Here is a 12,351-nt window from a genome sequence, read left to right as displayed (position 1 = left end):
ATGCCTCCATAAGATCCTTTATTGTAAAGAGTTGTTTTGGCTATCCTGGGTTTTTTATTTTTCCATATAAAGTTGAGTATTGTTCTTTCAATGTCTGTGAAAAACTGTGTTGGGATTTTGATGGGGATTGTGTTGAATCTGTAGATTGCTTTTGGTAGGATTGCCATTTTTACTATGTTAATTCTACCTATCCAAGAGCATGGGAGATCTTTCCATTTTCTGGTATCTTCTTTAATTTCTTTCTTTAAAGTCTCAAAGTTCTTATTGTACAGGTCTTTCACTTTTTTGGTTAGTGTTACCCCCAGATATTTTATGTTGCTTGTGGATATTGTGAAAGGTGATGTTTCCATGATTTCTTTCTCATTGGGCTTATCATCTGTATACAGTAGGGCTACAGATTTTTTTGAGTTAATTTTGTATGCTGCTACCTTGCTGAAGGTGTTTATCAGCTGTAGGAGTTTCCTGATAGAATTTGTCATCTGCAAATAGTGAAAGTTTGACTTCTTCCTTTTCAATTTGTATCCCTTTGAGCCCCTTTTCTTGTCTTATTGCTCTAGCTAGAACTTCAAGTACAATATTGAAGAGGTATGGAGAGAGTGGACAGCCTTGTCTTGTTCCTGATTTTAGAGGAAACGCTTTGAGTTTCTCTCTATTAAGTTTGATGTTGGCTATTGGTTTGTTGTATATTGCGTTTGTCATGTTTAGATATGTTCCTTTATTCCTGTTCTCTCCAAGATCTTTATCATGAAGGGATGCTGGATTTTGTCAAAGGCTTTTTCAGCATCTAGTTAGATGATCATGTGGTTTTTCTTTTTCAGTTTGTTTATATGGTGAATTACATTGATGGATTTTCGTATGTTGAACCATCCTTGCATCCCTGGAATGAAGCCTACTTGATCATGGTGGATGATTTTTCTGATGTGTTCTTGGATTCGATTCACCAATATTTTATTGAGTATTGTAACATCGATGTTAATGAGGGATATCAGTCTGTAGTTCTCTTTCTTAGTCATGTCTTTGTGTGGCTTGTGTATCAAAGTGATTGTAGCCTCGTAGAAAGAGTTTGGCAATATCCCATCTGCTTCTATTGTGCGGAACAGTTTGAGGAGTACTGGTATCAGCTCTTGTTTGCATTTCTGGTAGAATTCTGCAAGAAACCATCCGGCCCTGGGCCTTTTTTTTTTTGGTTGGGAGGCTTTTGATGACTGCTTCTATTTCATTAGGGGTTATGTGTCGATTTAAACTGTTTATCTGATCTTGGTTTAATTTTGGTAAGTGATATTTATCCAGAAAAGTGTCCATTTCCTTTAGATTTTCGAATTTTGTAGAGTACAGGTTTTCAAAGTATGACCTGAAGATTCTCTGGATTTCCTCAGTGTCCATTGTTATATCCCCCATATCATTTCTGATTTTGTTAATTAGCATGCTCTCTCTCTGCCTTTTGGTTAGTTTGGCTAGAGGTTTGTCTATCTTGTTGATCTTCTCAAAGAACCAACTGTTTGTTTCGTGATTCTATGTAATGTTTTCCTAGTTTCTGCTTTATTAATTTCAGTTCTCAGGTTGATTATTTCCTGGCCTCTACTCCTCCTTGGTGAGGTTGCTTCTTTTTGCTCTAATGCTTTCAGTTGTTCTGTCAATTCTCTAATGTGACTTTTCTCCAGTTTCTTCATGTGGGCACTTAGTTCTATGAACTTCCCTCTTATCACTGCTTTCAGAGTGTTCCATAAATTTGGGTATGTTGTATCTGCATTCTCATTAAATTCTAGGAAGTCTTTAATTTCTTTTTTTATTTCTTCCTCAACCCAGGAATGGTGCAATTGGGTGTTTTTCATTTTCCAAGAATATGTAGGTTTTCTTCCATTCGTATTGCTGTTGAATTCTAGCTTTAATGCATGGTGATCTGATATGATACAGGTCGTTATTTCAATTCTTTTTTAACTATGGAGGTTTGCTTTGCTGCCTACTATGTGGTCAATTTTAGAGAAGGTGCCATGTGGCGCTGAGAAGAAGGTATATTCTTTTGAGTTTGGATGGAATGCTCTATAGATATCCGTTAACCCCAGATGGGTCAGAACTTCTTTCAGATCCTTTGTTTCTTTTTTTAAGTTTCTGTCTGGTGGTCCTGTCTAGTGGCATAAGGGGGGTGTTGAAGTCTCCTACTATAAGTGTGTGTGGTTTTATGTGTGGTTTGAGCTTTAGTAATGTTTCTTTACAAATGTGGGTGCCTTCGTATTTGGGGCATAGATGTTCAGGATTGAGACTTCATCTTGATGGACTTTTCCTGTGATGAGTATGAAATGCCCTTCTTCATCTCTTTTGATTGATTTTAGTTTAAAGTCTAATTTGTTAGATATTAGGATTGCTACACCCAGCTTGTTTCTTGAGCCCATTTGATTGGAAAATCTTTTCCCATCCTTTTACTCTGAGGTATCGCCTGTCTTTGAAGTTGAGTTGTGTTTCTTGTAAACAGCAGAAGGATGGATTCTGTCTTCGTATTCATTCTGTTAGCCTATAACTTTTTATGGGTAAGTTAAGACCATTGACATTTAGGGATGTTAATGTCCATTGTTCGTTGGTTCTTGTTTGTTTTGGATTTATTGTTGGTGGTGTCATTGTGTGTGGATTTCACCCTCCTGCTTCTTTTTATGTTTGGTAAAATTAGATTATCTATTGCCTGTGTTTTTGTGAGTGTAGTTGTGCTCGTTGGGTTGGAGTTTTCCTTCCAGAACCTTCTGTAATGCTGGATTTGTGGATATGTATTATTTAAATCTGTTTTTGTCATGGAATATCTTGTTTTCTCCATCTATAGTGATTGAAAGTTTTGCTGGGTACAGTAGTCTGGGTTGACACCCATGCTCCCTTAGTGCTTGTATGGTATCTATTCAAGACCTTCTGGCTTTCAGAGTTTCCATTGAGAAGTCGGGTGTGATTCTAATTGGTTTGCCTTTATATGTTACTTGGCCTTTTTCCTTTGCTGCTCTTAATATTTTTTCTTTATTCTGTAGATTTGGTGTTTTGATTATTATGTGTGGGGGGACTTCTTTTTGTGGTCCAGTCTGTTTGGTGTCCTGTAAGCTTCTTGTACTTTCATAGGCATATCCTTCTGTAGGTTGGGGAAGTTTTCTTCTATGATTTTGTTGAATATGTTTTCTGTACCTTTGAGCAGTGTTTCTTCACCTTCTTCTATACCTATTATTCTTAGGTTTGGTCTTTTCACGGTGTCCCATATTTCCTGGATATTTTGTGTTAGGGATTTGTTGGGCTTGAGGTTTTCTTTGGTTGATGAATGTATATCCTCTAGCGAGTCTTCAATAGCTGAGATTCTCTCTTCCGTCTCTTGAATTCTACTAGTTATACTCACGTCTTTAGGTCCTGATAGCTTATCCAGTCTTTCCATTTCCAGCATCACCTCATTCTGTTGTTTCTTTATCGTGTCTATTTCAGCTTTCATGCTTTGAACTGTTTCAATAGCTTCCTTCACTTGTTTGGTTGTTTTTTCTTGTGTTTCTTTAGATTCTTTAAGAAATTTGTTTATTTCTTGAGTTTTTTGGTTTGTCTTTTCCTCCATCTCGTGTAATTTTTTGCTTGCTTTTTCTTCTATTTCTTTAAGGGATTTTCTTGTTTCCTCTTTAAAGGTCTCTATCATCTTGCTGAGATAATTTTTGAGGTCCATCTCGTCTTCATACACCGTGTTGGGCTTTTCAGATCTTGCTGGAGTGGAGTCCCTAGATTCTGGTGGTGTCATATTGGTCTTTCTGTTGTTGAGCGAGTTCTTATTCTGTCTTCTTCCCATATCTTTTTCCAGTGAATGCAGGAGGGGTCTCTCTATCTCCTCTTGTTACATAGTGGTGTGTGTGGGCCAGGAATTCAATGTGCGCAGCTCTGGATGGTCTTGCCTCTCCTGGTAGTCTCCTCACTCTGATTGAGTTAGGCCTCCATACAGTTCAGGTGTGTGTGTGTGTGTGTGTGTGTGTGTGTGTGTGTGTGTGTGTGGGACAGGAAGTAAGAGTGAGGTATTTCCAGGCTCAGGGAGTTCCTCACTGCCTGGGCAGGTCTACCCCAAGCAGGAGCAGGCCAGGGGAGATTGGGGTGGATGTGGCTTTGGAAGCGAGTTGGGTAAGAGTAGTGTATCACTCACCTCGTTGCGGATCAGTCTGCAGAAAGGGAAGGTAGGGTGGCCTGTTCCCAGATTCAGGGAGCTCCACCCTGCCTGGGTGTGTCTACTCCAAGCAGACACAAGCCTGGGGAGGTCTGGGTGAATGACGCTTTGGACTGGAGTTGGGTAAGAGCAGGGGCTCACTCACCTAGTTACAGATCAGTCGGCCGAAAGGGAAGGAAGAGCAGCCTGTGTCTTTTTATAGGCAAGTTAAGACCATTGATATTGAAGGATATTAATGACCATTGGTTGTTAGTTTTTGTTTGTTTTTGGTGGTGATATTGTGTGTGGATTCCCCCCACGTTTTTTATTTTTTGGCTTTTGGCATAGTGAGATTATCTATTGCCTGTTTATGTGAGTGTAGTTAACTTTGATAGGTTGGAATTTTCCTTCTAGAACTTTCTGCAGGACTGGATTTGTGGCTATGTATTGTTTAAATCTGTTCTTGTCATGGAATATTTTGTTTTTACCTATAGTGAATGAAAACTTTGCTGGGTATAGTAGTCTGGGTTGATATCCATGGTCTCTTATTGGTTGTAGAACATCTATTCAGGACCGTCTGGTTTTTAGGTTTTTTATTGAGAAGTTGGGTGTAATTCTGATAGGTCTGCCTTTATATTTTAATTGTCCTTTTTCCTTTGATGCTCTTAATATTTTTTCTTTATTCTCTAAGTTTGGTGTTTAGATTATTATGCAGCGAGGGATTTTTTTTTTTTTTTGTGGTTCTGTCTATTTGGTGTTCTGTAAGTGTCTTGTACTTTCATAGGCATGTCCTTGTTTAGGCTAGGAAAGTTTTCTTCTATGATTTTGTTGAATATGTTTTCTGTACCCTTGAGCTGTGTTTTTTCATCTTCTATACCTATTATTCTTAGGTTTGGCCTTTTCACAGTGTCCCATATTTCCTGGATATTTTGTTGGACTTGAGATTTTCTTTGATCAATGACTCTGTTTCCTCTAGTGCATCTTATACACCTGAGATTCTCTCTTCCATCTCTTGTATTATATTGGTTATACTTACATCTGTATTTCCTGATCATTTACCCTGCTTTTCTATTTCCAGCGTCCCCTCATTCTTCATTTTCTTTATTGTTTCTATTTCAGCTTTCAAGCCTGGTACTGTTTGAATTGTTTCCTTCACTCATTTGGTTGTTTTTTCCTTGGCTTTCCTTGCTTTCTTTAAGAGTTTATTGTTTTATCTCTTGGATTTTTTGGTTTGTCTTTTTCTCCACTTCCTATATATTTTTTTCTTCCATGTCTTTAAGGGATTTTCTCATTTCCTCTTTTAGGGTCTCTATCATCTTTGTAAAGTTGTTTTTAAGGTCCTTCTCTTCTGTTTTATCTGTGTTGGGATGTTCAGATCTTTCTGGTATAGAGTCCCTAGATTCTGGTGGTGTCATATTGGTCTTTCTATTGTTGAATGCATTCTTATACTATTGTCTTCCCATCACTTCTTCCAGTGGGTGCAGGTGAGGTCTCTGCATCTCCTCTTGTCTCCTGATGGGTGTAGGTGGGTCAAGACTTCATGTCAGCAACTCTGGATGGTCTGAGCTCTCTTGGAATCCTCAATCAAAGGTGTAGGGGGGCCAAGACTCAGAGAGAGAGTAGGATTGCCAAGATGGTGATGAGGGCAGGCTCCACGTGGTTCAGAGTGCTAGGGTGGGTCCTCTCTACAGGGAATCATTCCAGGAAGTTCTAAGGAGAGGATGGGTTTAGTTGGGCCAGAGCAGGTCCCACACTCACCTCAAGCAGAGGGCATTGGGAGGCAAGAATGCAATGAGGGTAGGCTCTGGATGGCATGCATGCTGGAGCGGGTCTCTGTATGCTTCTTGTACCTTGATAGGCATCTCCTTTTTTAGGTTATGTTTTTAGAATAACATTTTCTTTGACTGAGGTATGTAGCATGAATGCTTATTTTGTAGCATGAATTCTAATTGGTCTTAATAATAAAAACCTAGAGTCAGATATCAGAGTAAATGCTGAAAGATCAGAGAAACAAAGGAGCAAGTCACTGCCACTTCTTACCTGACCAGCTAGCTCCTCAGCCTGAAAGGTGCAGAGCTCCTCTTTCTGCTGGCTTTGTAGTTCTCTCTTGCCCCAGCCATATTACTTCTTGTTTCCTCCTCCCAAGTACTGGGACCAAAAGCATTTATACTGCTGTCTTCCATTCCTTTTTCCAGTGGGTGTAGGTGCAGTCTCTGTCTCTCCTCTTGTCTCCGGCTGGGTGTAGGTGGGCCAAGACTTCGATGTCAGCAACTCTGGATGTTCTGAGCTGTCTTGGAGTTCTCAAGCAGAGGCATAGGGGGGCCTTTGATCCCAAGTGCTGGGTTTAAAGGTATGTGCCACCACAGCCTGACCTCTATGGCTAATTAGTGTGGCTTGCTCCGCACTCTGATCTCCAGGCAAGCTTTATTTGTTAGAGTGCAAACAAAAATATCACCACAGATGTATCCATTTCTTGTATCTTGTCTTCAATGCCTGATTTTATCTCTTCCTTGTCTTATAATCTGTTGGTATTGCCTCTGAGGATCCTTTTCAAGATCTGAAATATTTTATTTCCACATTTCCCTTAGTTTTGGTTTTCTGTATTGATTCTATTTCTACTTTCAGGCCTTGAATAATTTATTTCCTTCTACTCTTTGTGTTTTCATAGATTTTTAAAGACATTCATTTCCTCTTTAAGAACCTCTATCATATTCATAAAGGCTATTTTAAGTTATTATGCTTCAGCTCTGTTGCAATACCTTGGGCTGCTGGGTTCTAAGGGAGATACTTTGTCTTGGCCATGATTGATATAGGCATTTGTGTTTGGGAATATTTTAATTCTAGTGATGATATGGCCTTGTCTTCATGGGCAGTGGTTTGATCCACGGTTTCATTTGTTTTCTCTGGTTCTTAGGAGAGTATGGTGGCTGTGTGTTGCTACCTGAATGTTTCATGCCATTTTTTTTTTTAAGATATAACATTTTCTTTGACTGAGGTATCCATTTCTTTTATTGTTCTTCAATGCTTGAGATGAGAGCAGGCTCTAGATGGTCTGGCATGCCCCTGAAGTTCCTGTTCAAGCTCCTAAATTTTTCATTCAGATCTTCCTCATTTTGGGTTTTCTTCTGGGATCTTGCTAGGTGTGGCCACTGTAAATGTGTTTTTAGGTATTGGGAATGAACACTTAGGAGTGAGGATGTGTTAAGAGTGGGGGCAGGACTGACAGGGTCAGCAGGAGGAAGGAAAGCAGGGTGTTCTATCAGGGTCTGTTTAGCCCCCTGGGAATGGGGGCAGAGAGTGAGAAGCCACAACAGGTGGTCTTCTGGAGAGCTGGGGATGACTATGGTGGATTGTATATGGAGGAGAGGAGGGACAGTGAAGATCGATAAGAAGCTCATCTACCTGCTTTGCTGGCCTACTTGCTTCTCTAGCAGACTTTGCTGGTGGTTTCTGGGGTGGGGGACTGGAGTTGGGGGCTGGATAACAGGATGACTAGGGAGGAAAGTTGGAGGAGAAGATCCATGTGATCTGCTGGAGATGGGTAAGAAAGGAGGGGAGGCCACAGCAGGTGGTCTGCTATCGATATGAGGGGGAGACTGAGGGATGGGATTTGGAGGAAGAGTGGGACCAGCAAAGAGCTGCAGATAGACTACCTCTTTTCCTGCCCAAGTGGCCTTTGGGTTGCTATGGAATGTCTGCTGGAGTTGGAGGCTGGGCTAAAGCAATGTGTGGGAGGAGGGAAGTGAGGAGGGAGAGATCTTGTGATCCACTGGAGATGGGGACAGGGTGGGAAGATTGCCACAGCTGGAGGTCTGCTGCAGAGATGCTGAGGAGACTGAGGGATTGGACTTGGAGGAGATGAGGGAGAGGTGGAACTATGTAGTTAGCCTACCCACTTCCCTAGTCAGAGTGGTCTGTGTGTTCCCAGGAAGTCCCTGCTGGAGTTGGGGGCTGGGATAAAGCTCTAGGGGATGTTAGGGGAGGAAGCTCTGTGTGATCCAATGGAGATGAGGGAGTAAGGAGGCTGCAGCAGCTACTCTGCTCCAGAGCTGGGGATGAGATTAGGGATTTGATTTGGAAGAGAGGAGAGAAAGGTGAGATCTGCAGGGAGTTCACCTGCTTCCCTGGCTGGAGTGGCCTTTGGGTTCCCAGGGAACCTGTTCCTCTACATTGCATTTTTGGAGTACTCCAAAAATAATTTCTTAAATGCCTATATTAATTTATTTTCTTGTCAACACGAAATGCTTCCCCCCTACATTCTTGCCTGTTTGCTTTCTCTTTTCTTTTGATGATAGCCATTCCCACAGGTGCTACATCTTAAGTCCTGCCTGTCATCTTTTTAGCATCTCAATTGATGTCTGTCAATGCAAAGCATCTTTAATCTGTCTACTGGACACTTGCATGCCTCCTTTCAAGCTGTATTTATTCAAGTCCATTGCCAGACTTCTCACCAGGCATTCATTCTCTCACTGTTTAATTGCTCATGTTCCTCTTCACTCTGCTAACTAGAATTTTACTTTCATAAGCCTTTTCATTTAATGCTATTCCAATCTTTATCCATTCCTTTAACATCTTTGCTTTTGGTGTCATATGAAAATCATTGCCTGAAGTAATGCCATGGTGCTTTCTCTCTGTGTCTTTGCCAGGTTTTTGGTCTTACATCTTACTCATTTGTATTTAGCATTTTTGTACATGGTATAAGATGATGATCCAATTGAAATTGAATTTATATGGATACCCAGCCATTCCTAAAGCATTTCCTGAAAGACTACTGCATCCTTATTGCATGTTGTTGAATCTTTATTTAAAATAAATTGCTCACTAGTGCCTGGGTTTATTTATGAACACTTTTTGCTTTTGGTATGTGTCTATTTTTATTCTAGCATCATTCTACTTTGATCGCTGTAGCTTTGTTATAAATTATGAAAATCAGTAGTACACATTGCTGCAAGTAGAGTTGGATACATCTTAAACTGATGTGTTTAATTTTAAATGACCAGGAAATCCTGAGATATCGGAGTATAATTGTGATGAACTACATTATTAGGTTTTCTAGAACTTGAAAAGAGAGACAGGATGATAGTTTTTATTCATGAGATTAGAGTATTATAAATGTTTTTATCATTTTCTGACTACATTTTCTCAATAGAATCAACATGTTTATCTTTTACTGTGAAGTCAGCTTCTGGTGGCTGGGTAGTCCGAGGCAGTGACTGCTAGACTCTGACACTTGCTTCTTGGAAATTATCTGTGACCTCAGAGCATCAAGAGAGCAGGCAGAAGAAAGAATTTTTGTGTTACTTGATATGTATCATCTTTGATAGAGTATTAGTAACAAAATTAGTCACAATTGTTCTGTTAACAAGATTGACTTATGGGTTTAATCACTGATGTATCCACATGGGAAGATCTCAACAAATGTGTGTTGTGAGAAGTAGGAAAGTGATTATTTTGTGATGGCGCATTAAGATAATTAGATTCCATTTCTACTCTACAATTTTCTATTTTTAACAAAAGAAAGATTTTTAAAAGATAATCCCTGAGACTGATGACTAACTTATATGCCATCCTATAGCCTTCATACAGCAGCTGGTGGAAGTAGAAGCAGACACCCACAGCTAAACACTGAACTGAATTGGAATCCAGTAGCAGAGAAGGAGGAGTGATGAACAAAGGGGTCCAGACCAGGTTGGTGAAACCCACAGAAACAGCTGACCTGAACAAGGGAGAGCTCTTGTTTCCCAGACTGATAGCTGGGAACCCAGCATGGGACTGATCCAGATTTCATGAGCGTGGGTGTCAGTGAGGACAACTCAGAAATCTATGGGGCCCCTTGTAGTAGAGCAGTACTTATCCCTAGCATAGGAATGGACTTTGGGAGCCCATTCCACATAGATGGATACTCTATCAGCCTAGACACAAGGGGGTTGGCCTAGGCCCTATCCCAAAGGCGATGACAGACACTGAAGACCCCCCATGGAAGGCCTCATCCTCCCTGGGGAGCAGAAAGGTTATGGGATAGGTAGGGTGTTAGTTGGGGGAGCCAGAAGAGGAGGGAAGGGAGAGGGAACTGGGATTGACATGTAAAACAATCATGTTTCTAATTTAAATAAAAAAATAGATAATTCGTGTCCACATTTCATCACTCCAATACTTCCTTTTGTGTTCATATAATATACACCAAGTACCATTCTATTGTTAGAAAATTTTAGCCTAATTACTTGACCACAGAACTTCTCAAATTCTACATGAGGTTTAATTGTCTAGAATTTTGTTTTATTGAATCTATGTATATATACTTGGGAATTAAAAAAAAAACAACATTTTAAAGGCAGCCTCTCTTAAAAACCGAACAATCTGGATGAGTCATGTATTCTGATAACAAGTCTGATACACACATTTAGTCTTTACTTTTATAGAGTGCATGCATTTCTTCACTGATTCCATCTCCATCAGAATAGTGTTCTCCAAATGCTGTCAGAACAGTTCCTCAGTGTTGACCCACCACAATTTTGTTGCTCTTGCTTTTAAATGCCTGTATTTGGTGATATTTCACCTAAGCTTACCTATCTTTGTGCTCAGGCTATTATTAAAGCTTATTATTAAAGCAAATTATTAAAATGCTTATATGATGGCAGTTTATATTTTAGTCATAAATCTTCTTGTTGTCTTTTGGATGGGAACCATCCCCAACATTGATAAAAGCCACGAGTCTGACAGCAGACTATTTGGGTATTTGAATTTCAAAGTTTACTTTTCATTCTCCCCGCCCCCATTTCCTGTTCTGATCCATCCTATTTTGCTCCTTTAACTCTCTTTCCACCTGGCACACTGCTGCTTAACTTGGAAGCATTATGATACTTTAACATTGTTCATACAGTTTACAAGCATGACCCTGTGTAATTCCAGGTGAAGTTTCTGCTGAATCAGGCCTTTAAGCTACAGCAGATGCCTGTTTAAAATTTCTTGCAATTATTTTTTTTCTCACTAGGATTTTTTGCAAGACATTCTTTACTTCTTTATTTCTCAAGCTATAGATGAAAGGGTTCAGCAAGGGAACCACTATTGTAAACAAAATAGCAGCTGGTATATCCTTATCTCCTTCTTCTAGCAAATTTGGCCTAATGTACATGAAGAAAATAGAACCATAGTATAGTGACACAGACAGAAAGTGGGACGCACAGGTGGAGAAGGCTTTGATCCTCCCTTCTTTGGATTTCATTTGGAAAATTGTACAAACAATGTACAGGTAAGATATAAGGACACAGCCTATTGTGAAGACTTGAATTGAGCCTGAAAAGACAAACAGCACAAGCTCATTGACATAGGGGTCAACACAGGAGAGTCTGTACAAAGGAAGAATGTCACAATAAAAGTGGTTGATGTGATTAGAACCACAGAATGCCAGTCTAAATAGCAGCCCCGTGTGAATCATGGAGTGCAGGTTTCCAGCTACGAAGGCTCCTGCAGTCATCTGAAGGCAGAGCTTCTTGGACATCATGGTGTGGTACTGCAGTGGGTTGCATATGGCCACATAGCGGTCATAGGCCATTGCTGCCAGAAGGAAGCAGTCTGCAGTTTCAACAGCGCAAAGAAAATAAAACTGTGCCATGCATTCATACAGAGAGATTATTCTGTCCTCTGAAAAAAAGTTCCCCAACATTTTGGGAGTAATAGCACAGGCACAGCAAGAATCCACGAAAGCCAGGTGGCCCAGAAAGATGTACATTGGCGTGTGAAGAGAATGTTCTTTGGAAATCAGAATTATCAGGCCTATATTCCCTACCATGGTGATCAGATAGATGACAAAGAATACCACAAACAGAAGGGCCTTCATTTCTAGAGAGTCTGTAAATCCTGTGAGGATAAACTCACGTGTCATCGTGTGATTTGCTTCGACCATTCCTGATTCTCTGAAAAGAAAAAGTTGGAAAATAAAGTGCTAGTTTCCCATGTACCCAAAACATCATCATGCTCCTTTTGTTTCAAAGGAGGAGATGCATCTTGGATAGTGCCTTTGCCAGTCAGGTGGACTTGAGCTGCCTGTATAACTATTAGCATCCCTATTCTTTGTTTTCAGGACTGGAGTTTGAACCCAGTACATTGTATATGCTATGCAAGTGGTTTCACTAAGCTATACTCTCTGCCTAAGTTATTCCTTTCAAACACATTTATTAAACATTATTCCATCACATTTTCAAAAGACCTTCATA

General features: G+C 40.1%; 1 protein-coding gene across 1 annotated transcript; it reads right to left on the bottom strand.

Annotated features, from left to right (window-relative positions):
• Positions 1-11,072: 11,072 nt before the first annotated feature.
• Positions 11,073-12,041, bottom strand: LOC100771617 (olfactory receptor 5K1). The gene has a single exon (XM_027413350.2). The coding sequence runs from the start codon at positions 12,039-12,041 to the stop codon at positions 11,073-11,075; it is 969 nt and encodes a 322-aa protein (XP_027269151.1).
• Positions 12,042-12,351: the final 310 nt, after the last annotated feature.

Source organism: Cricetulus griseus, chromosome 4 (genome assembly GCF_003668045.3).
Source record: "Cricetulus griseus strain 17A/GY chromosome 4, alternate assembly CriGri-PICRH-1.0, whole genome shotgun sequence".
Classification (NCBI taxonomy): Eukaryota; Metazoa; Chordata; class Mammalia; order Rodentia; family Cricetidae; genus Cricetulus; species Cricetulus griseus.
Note: the sequence above shows the minus strand (reverse complement) of the source record. Positions and strands in the feature narration are given on the sequence as shown.